We start from the raw sequence: 15,228 nt of genomic DNA on the forward strand, positions 1-15,228 counted from the left end.
AAGGATACACACCGCTCTGGCATCTGCCTAGAGTTTGGCTCCTGGCACCCATCTTGGGTGGCTCCCAACCACTGGTAACTCCAGTCCTTGGGGACCCAATGCCCTCTCCGTGCCTCCATGTGCACCTGCACTCTCTAGCGCATACCCACACAGAGACACAGAATTTCAGGTTCCAGAGTCTTTGCATCTTCTATTATGGTATGGAGAGGGTCCCACCCTCGCGGTCCCATGAATGCAGTGTCCAGAGTCGACCACACATGTGCTCTGGCAGTTACACTACGACATCTTCACACAAGCACGAACGTGGTACCAGATGGCTCCTGGCCTCAGCTCTTTAATGTAATATCACCCACAAGGCCCTGACGTCACACTCACTGTCCGGTACCCTAGGATGTATAATAATCTGCAAACGCAATGTCACACCAGGTTGCTCAAGTCCACGGTGTCACTACCCTCTTAGTATCCCAGCAAAAAACAAACTGACAGCAAAAAAAAAAAAAAAAAAAGGGTGATCTCATTAGAAAGAAAACCTCTTTGTGTTGGGATCTAATAAGCAGTCTTAATCTAGCAGCTACACTCAAGGGTGGGGCTCTAAGACCTGCCTATCCCCAAGCCTTAGAGAAGGAAGGTGCAGCATCTCCTGGTGTGGTGAGGAACCATAAAGCCAGGTGACGCCTCTGTGAACACTGATAAGGTCAGACAGTTGAGCAGCTTCAAAGAGAGCTGGCTTTGTGGCCTCCAACTTCTAGCCCCGAGGCAACACTTCTCACAAGCAGGGTACAGACTATACTCCTTGTTTCAGGTTGTAGGATCCTTTTCCCTCTAATATTCATCTCAACAGATATGTACAACTTCTGGATACGTGATACATCATACACACACGCGCACACATACACACATGCGAGCTTCGTTGGTCTCAAACTTCGGAACAATATATAAAGCAAGATAAGTGCCTGGACCCCTCGACTGTTAACAAGAGCTTCTAGGGGGACCCATGTGTGGTAGTATATGCTTAGATCTCAGCACTTGGATGCCACAAGTTCAAGACCATCCAGGGCTTGTAAGAGAGTCAGGAGCAAAGGCTAGCTTTAGCTTCATATACCCATGTGACCATGTTTATTAACTCTGTAGTTAAACGTTTAAAGACACACAGGGGGAAGACGACAGGAAGCAAGCAGAGTGCCCTAACATCAGGCTGCCTGTTCAAAACGGCAGCAGCCTCTGCTCTGTACCAACCGCCTGGCCACCGCTTTAGGTTTTAGGGGTTCTGGTAAGGAACCAGGAAAGAGGGGGCGTAACTCTTGGAGGGCAGAATGCCTAGTACCAAAAGGCCCTGGGTTCAATCCTTCATACTTGAACTAAAGTTAATATCTAAACCATGCACTAAAATGGAAGCTAAGGCCGTAAGAACTGGGGTCTTCGCGCGGTGCTGTGCTCTGCGGTTACTCCTGTATCCTTTTTAAAAGCCCTTCACCACTTTTGAGACAGGGTCTCACTAAACAGTCTTGGCTGAGCTAGAGCTCACCAGTAAACCACACTGGCTTAGGATGCAGCTCCACACCAGACTCTGCCTCCCAAGTGCTGGAATGACAGATGGGTACCACCACATCTCACTCATTTTTAAAACAAGGATTCTGAAATCTTTTACCACACTGGCAGCGATCCTCAACGGAACCAGTAGGTGGCGCACTAATACAGGCATTGGAGCCTTAAGACACTGGCAGAAGACAGGCGTGTGCCCGCCTCAGGGTCTTTAAAACCTTGTGGGTTTTAACCAAGCTAAGGAATCCTATTAACCACTTTATGTGGGTATTGCAGGAATGAGGAGCCTCAAATGCGGTTTTTTTTTTGTTTTGTTTTCCCAAACACACATTTACATCTTAGTTTTGTTTTGTCCAACTCTCAATCTAAATTAAGCTAGGGCAGGATAAAACAGCAAAATCTTTTTAATTTCAAAACTAAGTTACTGAAATACTTAAAAATCAATATAGAAAATCACTTTGGCCCAAATAACTTTTCATAATTGGAGCAACTGGGTCATTTTTTCAGGGAAGGGGCCGTAAAAGCCGATTTTCAATCGGAAGTGATGTCCCTCCCAACCCCCCTCCACCCACGCGTCTACTTTTGACTGCAAGGGTTAGATTGGATCAAGGGTCAGATATCTGTCAACATACAAAACTGTAGCATTAGAAACCTGGCGAGCCATTTCAGTGACTTCTAGAAATGATACAGCTCATCGAACAACTGCTTCATAAGAGGGGATGAATTGGGGTGCGGGGGAACGGGGGAGAGGAAGATCAAGACTTCTCGGTTTGCTGAAGGTGGAACAAGATTTGCCTGACTCTCTTCTCCTTTTTATCCCTGTTCTTTGCCGCGTTTCTTTCCTCAAACCCTCAAATGGTCCCTATGTGAGTGACTATCTCCCCAACCCAGCCTGACCCTAAGGCTTGTTTGTTCCAATTACCCTCTTCCCTCACAGGGAACCCCAGCCAGGTGTGGGAGAACAGACTCATTAGACGCCAGGCAACAGTCAGCAAGTGCCCTTTTCACTCCGCTGAGGAAGTGAGCTAGTGGTCCCCACCGTCCCTCTCTAAAGGACCTTAGGGACAAAACCTGAGCTCTGTGTATCCTGGCCAGGAGGGCAGGCACGTCCCCGGAGCTGAACTTCCTCTGGAAACCTTTCTCTAATTTCTTTAGCAAACTCTTCGAATGCTCCCAGGGAGTAGAACGGCAGGGAGCGCTGTGCAAAGGCCCAGGCCAGAGACACAGGAGCAGGCACCCAAGTCGGAGGCCAGCTTAAAGGAGAGCTGGCGCTGGCCGGCACCTACCTGGAAGGGTGTCCAGTTTCCACACCACCCAAGTCTTTTCGCCCACCTCAGTCTTCTCTTGGTGACTGGAGAAGAATCCCACGGAATAGCTCCAAATCTTTGCCTCTCATAAATTATGTTTGCATTACCATGTTTTGTCAAAGGGAGAGAGCCGGGAATTATTTCGCTGCAGATGGAATATAATGATCCCGAGAGCAAACAATCCGCCCTCCTCCTCGGCGAACAGGCCACCCAATTTTACTTTTCTGCCTCCACCCATCTGCTCCACCCCATGGAGAGTTGCCAGGGCGAGTCCAACTTGTCCAAACAGGACATGGCTTCAGATAAGATTCTGCCCACACCCTGTACTTCGGAAAGACCGGGTGAAGCAATTGACATGCATGGAAATGAGCACAGGTGCAAAGGTGACCAGCAGGCAGAGTCCCTCAACATCTCCACACCACCCCCGTCCAGCAGGGGTAGGGCTGGGAGACCCCAGCCTGTACTACCAGCTCTCAAGTTCAAGGGCACCTGCTTAGTGCTTGGGTTTCATTCCTTTCCTCCTTTACGCTCCCGGCAAGTCTGTGTTTCACTTTTCAGGGCAAGCAACCTAAGTTAAACTGAAAAATACCCACAAAGTCTAATCCCGCTGTGAACATGGTTCCAAAGGCCTCGTAAGCCCTCCCGGCTCTCCTCTGTGAGGTGTTATATAATCACATCCAGAAGGGCTGCATGAGGCCACGCTGCCTCTCATCTGCCTGGCTCCCTGGGTGCCTCCCATCGCTGGAGACCCACCTCACTCCACCCTGCTGGGCCTCCACCCATGCGGCCCCACCCTACAGGGAGTGGGAAGGCTGGGAGGGACCTGACTGGCTCCAGGCTGTAGCTGGTTCCTGGAAATTCCAGCCTGAGCAAGGATGGCAAGGATCTTAAAAAGAACCAGAAAGAACTGTGTGTGTGTGTGTGTGGGGGGGGGGGGGGGTAGTTCCTGATGGCGTGGAGTGTCCACTGAAGCTGACCTCAGAGGGCTGTACCTTCAGATCCAAAGCTGTGCAGGGGAAACTGCCCTCCTCTTCAAGAGTAAACACAAACCAGAAATCTCTTGCAACTACTGCTAGGGAAACAGGACTCCAGACCAAACCCTCCCCCTGGTCGCCTCTCTAAGGGCTGCCCCTCCCTCCCTTGCATTTGCCTCATTTTCTGGTCTTTCACCATAGAAACCTAAGGTCACCTGTGAACCCTGCCCCGCCCCTTTTCTCTCCACCTCCACTACTGCCGTGGGGGGGGGGGGGTCCTGCGGGGAGTCTGTGACCCAGCACAGCAGCCCAGCCCCCTGGCCTCCAGTCTCTACCTCATCTGGTCCCTCCTCCAGGGCAGCCTGGGGCTGCCAGGGTGGGGCAATACTGCCTGTGCTTGTCACCAGCTTCCTAAGGAGCCCAGGCTCTCCCGAGTGGCCCTGCCCCCCCCCCCCCCCCAATCCCAGGCTTTTGTTCATTTTTGGCCTCGACGCTGGGCAACAGTGTGGAATGCCCCCCTCCTCTTCCGGCTTATCTAAATCCGCCTAATTCTTCAAAGACCTGCTGAAGGCCTCCCTATGTGGCCAGCTGACTGGTCCCTAATACATCCAGGTTGGCCGCCTCTTACCTAGACAACCTGGGTGTGTCTTCTAGCACCGTGAGAAGGGTCCAGGCAGGTGCCTCCCCACACTTTGGGAGGCTCCTTCCCTCTTTCCAAGGGAGAATGAAAAAACAAAGATGTTTCTTTCTCTGTCAGGCCCAAGGAGCTAACAACAAAACAAGCTACCCCTCCCCCCAGTAATAATAATTAATTGCAAGCGGCCAAGCCTTGAGTAGGACTTCCGCAGTCTTGTCCTACTCGAAACGTTCCAAGCCTGTTCCAAGGGTGAGGGAGGGTGAGGGAGGGTGAGGGAGGGCCCAGCCCTACAGGAAATTAATGATCAAAACTTCCTTAAGAAGTGACTGCCCCTCACCTCTCTCCAGCCTTCCCAGTCTCGGGGAGACCTCACCACTGCCACCTTCAAACATCTTTTTCTTGTCCACCCATGGAGGCCTTTTAAGTAAGCCTGGTGTCAAGCGCTCTGAAAATCTAAACCAGAACAGTTAAGAGAGGGGAGGAGGAGGCAGCTATAGGTGAAGGGTTGTGTGGGCCAACTTTTTAATTTTTTTTTTTTAATGATACTTCTGCCTGGTTTGCTGGCAAATGCTGATATTCCCAGTCTCCAGAGGAATCATAGAAATTCTTACCTATTTGACCCCAGCCTGGGCCACACAGAAAGACCCTGTCTCAAAACCAGAGAGGACTACTGTTGTTGACCATCGAGAGCAAAGGCTATGGGATGTGTCCGTCCTGCTGGTTCCCCACCACGTTCATGACGAATGTCTTGTTCTTTGCTCATCCATGTCTTGTCACACCTTGAGTGGGAACAGCCTTCTCATCTCACCGATGAAAACACTTGAAGGGCGAGGCTCGAAATCCCACCAAATTCACACAGCTGGAGAGCCAGGACTGGAGCTCCAGGTCACTGACTTCCAGGCTGGCGATGGGGTACACCACTCGACCGCCACTACAGACGGGACTGCACGCTATGAGCGAGACTGGTCCTTGGGGGACATGGGACTCAGTGCCGACCTTCCAGCAGCCAACCGGAATAATTTTAACCCCCTCCACCTGGCGCTGGCTGCCTGCCCCTTCTTTCTAAGCATATCTGGACACAAGATCAAAAGCCATATTCTGAAGGTCCCAAATTCGGTTATTATTCTTGCTAGCCAAAGCACCTGCAATTGGCCCATAAAACTGCTGAGGAAAAAATTGGCAGCTTTACCCAAGTAAATACGGAAATCCTCACAGTAACTGTACAGAGGTGGAGGGGTCAGGCCTCCATCCCCATTTTAGAAATGAGGAAATGGAGGAAGAGGTGAGGTGACGCGTCCACATTGGTGGAACAGCAGCCAAGAACCAAAGTGTGCCTGTTTTCAGACCAGGGCTTTCTGTTATGCAGAGCCTGGGCGGAGGGAGCCATCTTTGGGTGGAATCACCTCACCCTGGGGTCACTCCCCAATACGGAGGGTGTGGTGTGCACACTGGTCCACGGTAAGCAGAGCTGCGGGGAGGTTCCAACAGCAATTAAGATTTCAAAACGCCTTTTCAGGTTGGATCACTCCCTGCAGCTCCCCTCCATCCTGTGGCCTAACTCAGAATGATTGCACATGATGCGAGATTAGCAGTAATAACTAGGTGCTCAATAAATACCTGGGAGATGAACAAAGGTGTGGATGTGGAACTACACTTCTCAGGTGGGATACACAGGAAGGTAGGAGCCCGGGTTGAGCACTGGTCCGGGACCAGTGAAGCCAGCATCTCCTAAACTGCCAAGAGTGAACCCTTTAAGGAAGGAGTTAGGGGAGGCAAAAGTACCATGTTTGAAAAGGGTGAGCGGAACAGGAAATTGATCTCCCTAATCAATGCGTTTGGGAGTGGAAAGCTTTGAAGGTACCAGGGTATAAAGTACAAGCACAGATAAAAGGAGTGGACGTCCGTGATTAGCCGCCAACAGCAAGTTCTTGGAAAGAATGGCAGAGGCCACAGGAGACAAACCCAGGCTGCTCTCCAGCGTAGTGTGCCTGACTTCAACAATCTCCATTCCCTCTCGGCTGTCCAGATCCATCCGGCTGCGCTCCAGGGATGAGGGTTGAGTCCAGCTCCGAACCATCCCTTGCCTGATCCCTACACCTTCCAAAGACTGGCAAGTGGGGTACGTCCCAGACTAGGCTGGACCCAGGATGGTAGTCCTGGGAGGGTTGTCCTCTTGGGTGCCCCCTTTCTGGAAATCAGGGGGCAAGCTAGTCCAGGGGTCTAACAGAGTGCATGGGAGGCCAGGAGCTTGCTTGTCAGTTGTTGCTCCATCTTCACCCCAACTCCCCCCCCCTCCCAAAGTTAGCTGGGGAAATGGTAATGCATCCAGCCAATGAATTTCAAAAACCTCCACCAACCAGTTTTGCCAAAGAACTTCCCTCCATGCAGACCAAGGCACAGGGGGCAGGGTTTCTTTAATGGTGCCCTGAAGAGGGTTCTCAATCCACAGTCTGGGGTGTGGAGACAGTTGAGAGGCGAACATGCTTCTTCTCTTTTTGCTTTCCTGATTTGCAAGGCCTCTACTGCGCAGTGCTTCTTTCCGGACTTACTTTCAAGGAAGAAGTCTTTGGGGTGGGGTGGGGGAGCAGGGCTACCTCCTGTAGACAATACTCTCCCTTATCAGGGCAGACTCTGTCTGGTTTCCTGTCTCGGAGCTCTGGCGTGACTGGCGAAGATGAGAAGCAGGGTCTGGACAGACCATCCCCTCCTCTCCCAACTCACTCTCAGAGGCGCGGCTGAGAAAATAATCACTCGGCTCACCAGGTGTTAATTGCTCTAAGATTCTAGGGATTTCTGCCCCATAAACGCTAGGGTCAATGATAACCAGTCACCTCAGGAAAGAAGCCCAATTACAAGAATAATGTAACTCCTACTGCTTAAAGGACAAAGCTGCTTATGTTTTTTTTAAAATGCAAATGTATAAAACCAGCAAGAAATACTGAGGAAGGCCACCATTTATAGCAAACTTGTAGATCTAGAAATAGAAGAAAAGGCAAGAACCTGGAGACAATGAAGTTCAATTAGGCATCATGAGTTCCACGGTGGAGCGAGGAAACTACTGTTCCCATGTCTTATAATTATAGCAGCTACCAAAAAAACATAGTTTCCCCAACAATTTAATACAGCATTTAAAATTCTGCAGCACTTCTGATAGACTAGATTAGACCCTAATCAATCATATTAGCCGCCTCCCTGTCCCCACCCAAGCAGAAAGAATGATCTGGAGAAAACCCCATCAAGACTGTCGACCCTATATAGTTGGAATAAAAACTCTGGAATAAAAACAAAAACAAAAAACAAAAAATAAGCCCTGCTTCAATTTGGATGACTTATGAACTTCAGCTTAAAGGTCTTTTTCTACAAATCAGCTTAATATTTCAAGTTGCCTTGTTCCAAGGAAGAAGGAAAAAAAGAAACCCAACCAACCCTGAGAATTTCGAGGACTCCCAAGATTTTTCAGGGAAGGCATCACTAACCAACGGTTTGGCTCTGGTAACTTCTGGGCATGAAGCAGATGGGACACTTCACTTTGGATCACTGTATATTTTCCTTGCGTAAGGCCAGCAGGTTGGGATATTAACTACCTCAGGCCTGATTCTGTATTAGTATCTCTTGAATTAGCTCCACCAGGCATCATTGTAGACCATTCCTTTAGGGTTTAAAAGAAAATCCCCAAGTAAGTTTGTAAAAAAACACATAAAAGTCCCCCCCAACCCCCCCCTTTTTTTTTAAAAAAAAAAAGTTTTTCAAGAGTTCAGAGGGGGAAAATACCCAAAACCTTGTTGCAGTAGGTTTTAAATAGTTTATCCCGACTGATGAAGCCACAGTGAAGGACTGAAAAACTGATATTATGAAAGACATCTTTCTGTTTTCAAAACAAGATTACAATTTTCCAAACTATCATTAAAGAAAACCAACCAGCACCTAGCTCTTCTTTTCCTTAAGATTTTTATTCTCAAAATGGGCTGGAAATCAACTCTAGGATAGAGTAACCTCTTTGTCCCTAAAAAAAAAAAAAAATTGTTCTGTTGGTTTAATCTTTATCCTTAAAAGAAATAACCCTGGGACTTTTTTTTTCTTCCTCAATAAATGCCATGCTTAGCTTGAATAATTTTTCTAGAGATTTCTCCTTCAAAACAAGCAAGACTTTCCAACTCAGCCCAGGTGGCCAAGATATTTAAATTCTCCATCCCCAGGGCCCACCTTGGGCAGCCCAGTGAGAACGAACAAGGGTGGGTCCCAGCTTTCGCGTAAGGCTAGGTCTTCAACTCTTGTTGTCAATCCTGATCTAAATTTGACAGCTTCAGGGCAATGGGCCCATCTTAAAACCAGAGCTCTACCCATCTTCCCAGGAAAATCACAAAAACAACTTCCTTCAGATGTGTCAGCATGCCCATGAATTCCCCCACATCATAATCCAACGATAGAATATGTCTTAAAAGGTAAAAGTATTGATTTGCCCCCATCAACAGTGGAACAAGGGGTGTGTGCCAAAAGGTTAACTGACTTCTCATTATGACATAACACAGGCATCTTAAGCAATCATGGCGTAGAGACATGATAACTCCTGGGTGGGGATACGGAGTTGAGGGGCAGGGACCATGGCCTGGTTTAGGCTACTGATCGACCAGAAAACAGCCTGAAACAGGAAAGAGCACACATATGCCACTTGGAATGTATGACGCAAAGCCCAGCCTTGAAACAAAGAACAGGAAACAGCCCGGCCGGCAGTGCTGGAGAGAGAGCGCAGAGAAACATTTAGCCGGCCCTCCCTGACCCTATATTCATGAGCAGCTGGAGTTTTTTAAGACAACAACAGGGGGGTGGAGGTGTTTGTTCTATGGGTGTGAATAATAGCACCAGCTTTCTACAGGGGACCTGCCCTATTTACAAACAGGAGCTGCCACCCAGTAAACACCCCGAGTGCACACGTGATAATCATCTTCAAGCTGCAGAGACCTCCCAAAATACCCAGTGCCAGCCTCCCTCCCGATTTCTTTTGTCCCTTTCAGCCAGGTCCCAAGGGCCAGTAGTAGCCCCCAGCCCTGACCAAACTCTATGCTGGGATAACAATTCGAGGCAGACACCATGCATGCTGGGGAAAAGCAGAAGAGAGCATTGCCTTAGGAATCCAGGTTACAGCTGGGTTACCCTACAAAGTCAAGCTGGACCAAGTTAAAGCCTCCCTTGGTCAAAACTAAATTGAAGACCCAGACTTTGGCTATGTAGCCACTTGAAAATTTCATTCTTTTTCAAATGTAGAGAAGGACACCGCTACTCACTGGTTCTCCAAATTCCCCCTTTTGGGGAATGTGATTATTTTTACTCCTGGCAATTCATTTACTCCAGAAGTGCTTGGCAATTCACAAACCGCAGCACCATTTCTGGCCCAGATAGATATTCTATCAATGTCTACTTTCTTTTAGGTATTCTTAAGGTAGCAAAGCCAATTTAAAGCCCCTCCTGCCGTATTTTCCTTTATACTTTTGTTAGCCAAGATGGTTTAACTCAACTCAGGTTTCCATTATCAGAGACTTAAGGATTGGTACCTAGACATAACTACAGGTAAAAAAGGAAAAGGGTTGGGGGAGGGAAAAGGCATCACTGTGCCCATAGCAACAAGACTGGATTTTAATGTAGAAACTTCGCAGCCAAAAAGACAATAGCTTTCCCCACAGCTACGGAGTTTCCTGTGGCACAAGGCTTGGCGACCCAAGCAGCTACTTTTCTTTGTTATTCTCACATCTCAGTTCTTACACTGTGCTTCCCTTCACGGCAGCCAAACCATCTCCACAATGCACCTTCCTAGGACTTAAGCAATGCCGTCGGTCTGCAGCTTTTCTCCAGGGAACTTAAATTAATCAAACATCTTCTTTCAGGATTCCATTAACAGCCTAAGGTACGTTTAAGCCAAGGAATAACTCAGAGGGATCGTTCTTCCAAACACCGCAACTTGCAAAATTAGAATGTTTATGTTGCATAGCTTTTTCCCTCCTAAAGACTTCCCTGGGGTGAGGGGCATTATCATGCAAGCAGAATTCACTTAAAAAAAATGCACCTCAAATTTATGCATAAATACTCATTTATCAACAACCGGCCCATGCTCACCTAATTTTGCCTAGTAACACGAGTCTAAATCTAAATGAGCGCAGAATACCAAAATTCATACTTTTCCCATACACCAGACTCTCTCGAGAACAAAGTATCTTGGACAATATTAGAGGAAAAAATTTTTTGATTCTTAGAATAAAATCTCAACGATTCCAATGTAAATGTAAAATGTTTATTTTTGAAGAAACACAAGGCGAACAATTTTCAGTGTCCATTTAGCCTGAATTATCCAAAGTCTCATTTAACTACTACTATTGTGTCCTGCAGGAAAATTTACACAAGTGTTTCTGTTATCTGCCAAAGACGTGGGTATGACAATTCCAATTCTTATCTGCCACCTCCAAGCTAGCCACTCTGAAATGTTAGGGTACTGGTCCACACAACTGTCCTGTGGGTCCCTACGCGGCTCCGGTTCCCTAACACAGAAGGCGCTCTCCACAGCCAGCCGAGCTGCAATCCTTTGCTTCAGGCATTGCGGCAGGTTCTCTAAGTCCCCAAAGGCAGACTCTAGGTTCTTTTCCTCCCCCTCTACCCCTCCCCAAGCCAAATGATCCGGCAGCTCGCCCGCTCTGGGTACCAAGATGGAGATGCTCCTCAAGTCCCAATCGCCCCCAAGTTTCTCGCCAGGGGCGCCTGAGGCTGGGCTCCAAGTTTGCTGGGGCAGGCAGCAGCTGGGGGCGCGGGCAGGGGGAGGGACCCCCGAGTCGGGGTGGGAGGGGGAGGAGCAGGCGCGCGGCCCCGCAGCTACCTGGCTCTCTCCAACGCGGCCGCACGCGGGGTGCTCCGGGGGCACCGAAGGGAGCCCAGCGCGGGAGGCCGGGGACCACACAGGTGAACCCCGCCCGCGGGCTCCCACTCCACCGGGTCCCCTCATCCCACGATCCGGCCCGCCATCCCCTCCCCCTCGCTCCTCCACCCTGGCTCCGATGCACTTTCCCAAGCCCGGAGGCGCCCTCGCTGCACCCTGTACCCGTTCTCCGCGCCCCGCTTTCTCCAAGAGAAAAAAATAAATAAAAAAAGAGAAGCAAGCAGATGCGGCGCCAAGCGGGGCGCAGGAGGGCAAGGTGAGGGCGCGGGGACTTACTCTGCCAAGCGCGGTGCCAAGCGCAGCGGCCGGGAAACCCAGGCCCGGCTCCCCGGCGCCCGGAACCCCGCGGGCGGGCAGGCAGGTCAAGCGCTCCGGACCGAACGGCGTCGGGGACAGGGACGACGACCGCACGGGCGCGCGGGTGGGGTCGGCTCGGCAGGCGCTCGCACTGCGCTCGGGCCGCGGCTCCGCGCGGCTCGGCTCCCGGCTCCCCTCTGGCTCCTTGGCACCTACTCCGGGCAGTCACATGACGCCGGCGCCGCTCGCTCTGCGAGCCTCCCCGGGGCTGGCGGGGTAAGTAGAGGCTGGGAGCCGGGGTGGGAGGGTCAGGGAGGGGCAGCGGGAGCCGCCGCAGCCGCCGGGGCTGGGAGGGGTCCCCACCCACTTGGGTGGAGGCAGCCGCCGGAGGGGTCGGCGAGTCACTGGCAAACACGCACCCCGCCCTGCCCTTCCCCGCCCCCGCCTCCCGCGCCGCCCCCGCCCCCGCCCCGCCCAGTCACCCGGGGCCGGCCTGACAGACACTCATTATTCCCCGGAGCCGGGCGCCGCCCCGCCGGCTCGACCTGTCCCGCGAGGCGCGGCGCGGCCTCGGGGCTGGGCGTGAGCAGCCCCCGCCCGGCTTCTCCACCCTGGGCCTCCACCCGGCCGAGCGCTCCGCCCCGCGCCCTGCTCCCAGAGCCCGCGCCCCGCCCTGGCCGACCGGGCCGCCCCGCTGCCGCCCGAGCCCTGGGGGGAAGGAAGGGCGGCGCTGGCCGCTCGCGGCGTCACTCAGCTCGCGGCCCCGTAGCACCGCTTCCAAAACACACAGCCCGGACTGGCTGTGCAGCCGAGGAGGGGGAGCGGAGATGTCAATCTCTGGCTCCCGCGGGAAGGGCGGCCCCTCCCGGGCGGAGCGCAGGAGGGCGGTGGAGCGGGGTGTCGCGGCGGAGGACGCGAGTCCCCGGCGTCGGAGAGCGCGGCGGCTCCTAACGCGCTCGCTGCCCAGGACACAGGGTCGCGCTGCTGCCTTTGCGCTGGCGCTCTGTGTTCCGGAACTCTGGGGTCGCTCTTGTCCTTTCTCCTGCCCTGCAGGGGTGACCCCGGGGGCGCCTCCAGCCCAGAGGGACTTTTCTTGGAAAGGTGGAGACCCCCGGAGGCGTGCAACTCCCGCAGGCCCCGCCTGCCCTGAAGCAAAAAAGCGGCCGTGGCTCTGCACAGCTGCCAGAAAACTTAGCAAACTTCGGGCAGATCCTCCTCCCACCTGGAGCGAGAGCTCAGGCTGGCCCGGGGCTTAGCCCCGCGACCTTTCCTTTCACAGCGTTAGAAGGCCAGCAGCCTCGAGGCACTTTTCTGTCCGAATCAGACCCGTGCAAGAACGATTTCGTGTAGCTTGGTGCGAGAGTCTGATGCCTTTGAGTTTCATTTTTAAAACAGTATTAATGTAATAAGGAACGCAATAAAAAGAACAAAGGACAAATTGGTTCAATTGTTTTAGTTTTGTGTAATGTTTTAAAACAACCCGGCTTCAGTCTGTGGCTTGTTATTGCTTCAAGATGTTTTAAAGGCCCTTTAAGTTCACCATTCTCACTTTGATGCCTCATCCAGGCATGGTACTACTTAAAACATAGTGATACATAGATTCCCCGTTCCTTAATAAAACTGCACAGTACAATAAAACTAGAACCCGGTAACATCCAACATTGAAATTGCCTGTCCTGAGGAGACCCTGAATTCACTGGTTCATATACCTTCATAATATCCTCTATTAAAGTGTAAGTGGTGGGGGTCTTGGGTGGTTTATTTGAGTAAAATACGCAAAGAAAAAGACAGTTGATTTTTGTGTCGTTTGTTAATTGCTTTTCATTGGTCACCAACCATAAGCATTCTGCATGAATGGCCTGATTCTGAATGAACTGAGACAGATGCAATGACTATGGAATTGTTTCCCAAGCTCATAGTAGGTGCTCAAAAATAAAATAAATAAATAAATAAAGGTTTCTACTCAAGGGGACATGGGGTGATGAAAATTTGAAAATCCATAACCATAGTACCCTTCTATTGTTCACATGGATATGGGACCATAGAAGGGTAAAGTTTCCACTGTTGGGCAAAAAGAGACCAGATAAGAAGGCTTTGATGTGGGTGTGGTTGAGGGTGGGGGACTAACAGTGAGCACTTTGTATTGGGTGGCTCCTGGGAAGGTCAACTCAATACCCAAGTTCAAATGTGTCCACCCTGTGCCGAGTAGCTCCGGGAGTGACGCGGAAGCCCTGCTAGGTGGGCAAGACAGAACTGCCTGAAGTCATCCTGAACTCTTGCCCCTCCCTAGCAAGTCACGGAACCCTCTTCCACCATCACCTACTCCATGCCACTACCCTGGTCCACCCTGATGCTGCAGTATCTCTCCTGTTTGCCGGGTGGCTAACCATGTGGGAAGAGAGTGGAAGCCACGGAGCAAGAATGCAAACCGGAATGGGCCCTTGGGTAACTCAGTTTAGCCTGAAGTTCAACCTTTCTGTCTCCACTGATGGGTCCCTGTGTTAGTTACTTTTCTACTTCTGCATTAAAACTCAACGACCAAGCTAACATAGAGAAGGAAGATTCATTTGGGGCTTATGGTTTGATGGCCATTGTGGTGGGAAAGTGTGGCCGCAGGTAAGTATGGCAGCAGGAACAGCCGCGAACTCACATTTTGAACAGCAAACAAGCAGAGAACTGGAGATGGGGAGAGACTTGGACCTCCAGCCCACTCCCCAGTGACCCACTTCCTCCATGGAGACAGCTCCCGGACCCCCTCCCCAAAATAGCACCACCCACAGAGGGCTAAAGACTCAAATGCTTAAACCACCACATCCCACTCCCTGGCACCTCTAGTCTGCGGCCATGTAATGATGCAAAATGCATCTAGTCCAACTTCAAAAGTCCCCATAGTCTTTTAGTCTCAACGCCATTTTCAAAAATTCTAAACTCTGTTCTGAGACTCCAGGCAATCTCTCAGTTGTAACCTCCTGTAAAATCCAAAAGGAAATGACGTACTTCTAGCGTTCAGTGGCACAAAACCTATACATCCATTTCAAAAGGGAGGGATGGAGGTGTGGAGAGAAAACACTAGAGTAAAGAAAGTGTGGAGCCTAGCAGGGCAAACTCCAAAGTTCTCCATCTCCTTGTGGGATGTCGCCGCCCTTCCAGCTCTGCTGCTGTACACATTCTTCTCTCTTGGGTTCATCTACTCCCTGTGGGCAGCTCTCCTTGGCAGATTTCCCACAGCTCTGGCATCTCCAACATCTTGGGGTCTAAATTGTAACTGTGGCCTCACTTCCACAACTTCACACACTAGCCTTTGAGGGCCTCCACAAAAGGACTTTTCTGCCATATGCCTGACTTCAGTGGCTCTCTGAAACCATGTAGGAAGATTCTATAATCCCTTTACTTATATCTCCTTCATGACTAAAGCCAGGATCTCTTGTGGAATATTCCTTTATGCGGTGTGAAGATGAGTCACTGTGAGCTGAATGGCCAACAGATAGACAGGACTTCTGGGGACAGAGAGGTCTCAAAGAAGAAAGACAAAAATTGCCAGCCAGACACAAA

General features: G+C 50.8%; 2 protein-coding genes across 3 annotated transcripts in view; one reads left to right on the plus strand and one right to left on the minus strand.

Annotated features, from left to right (window-relative positions):
• The window catches only part of Klf3 (Kruppel like factor 3), a 29,546-nt gene extending 17,759 nt beyond the window's left edge, over positions 1-11,787 (minus strand). Inside the window, exon 1 of one of the 2 annotated variants that reach the window (XM_041671141.1) lies at positions 11,656-11,787. The gene's annotated coding sequence lies outside the window, so the exon portion shown is untranslated. Of the gene's footprint in view, positions 1-2,828; positions 3,057-11,655 lie in introns of those variants that run through there. The other variant, XM_041671142.1, reaches the window with a different exon arrangement.
• LOC121460747 (putative uncharacterized protein FLJ13197) lies at positions 11,498-13,029 on the plus strand. Its single transcript, XM_041671295.1, has 3 exons — positions 11,498-11,519; positions 11,592-11,952; positions 12,730-13,029. Exons 1-3 carry the CDS (start codon positions 11,498-11,500, stop codon positions 12,824-12,826), a joined length of 480 nt encoding a protein of 159 aa, XP_041527229.1. The 3' UTR covers positions 12,827-13,029.
• The last annotated feature ends 2,199 nt before the right edge of the window (positions 13,030-15,228 follow it).

Source organism: Microtus oregoni, unplaced genomic scaffold (assembly GCF_018167655.1).
Source record: "Microtus oregoni isolate MIOR12 unplaced genomic scaffold, Mior012 000021F_ref0000039, whole genome shotgun sequence".
NCBI lineage: Eukaryota > Metazoa > Chordata > Mammalia > Rodentia > Cricetidae > Microtus > Microtus oregoni.

Excerpts from the sequence above, each read along its gene's own strand:
- LOC121460747 (XM_041671295.1), top strand. The coding sequence starts at position 11,498 with ATGCACTTTCCCAAGCCCGGAG. Across the intron at positions 11,520-11,591 it reads GCACTTTCCCAAGCCCGGAG|AGAAGCAAGCAGATGCGGCG; the intron begins GCGCCCTCGCTG and ends AAATAAAAAAAG. Across the intron at positions 11,953-12,729 it reads GCCTCCCCGGGGCTGGCGGG|GGGTGACCCCGGGGGCGCCT; the intron begins GTAAGTAGAGGC and ends CCTGCCCTGCAG.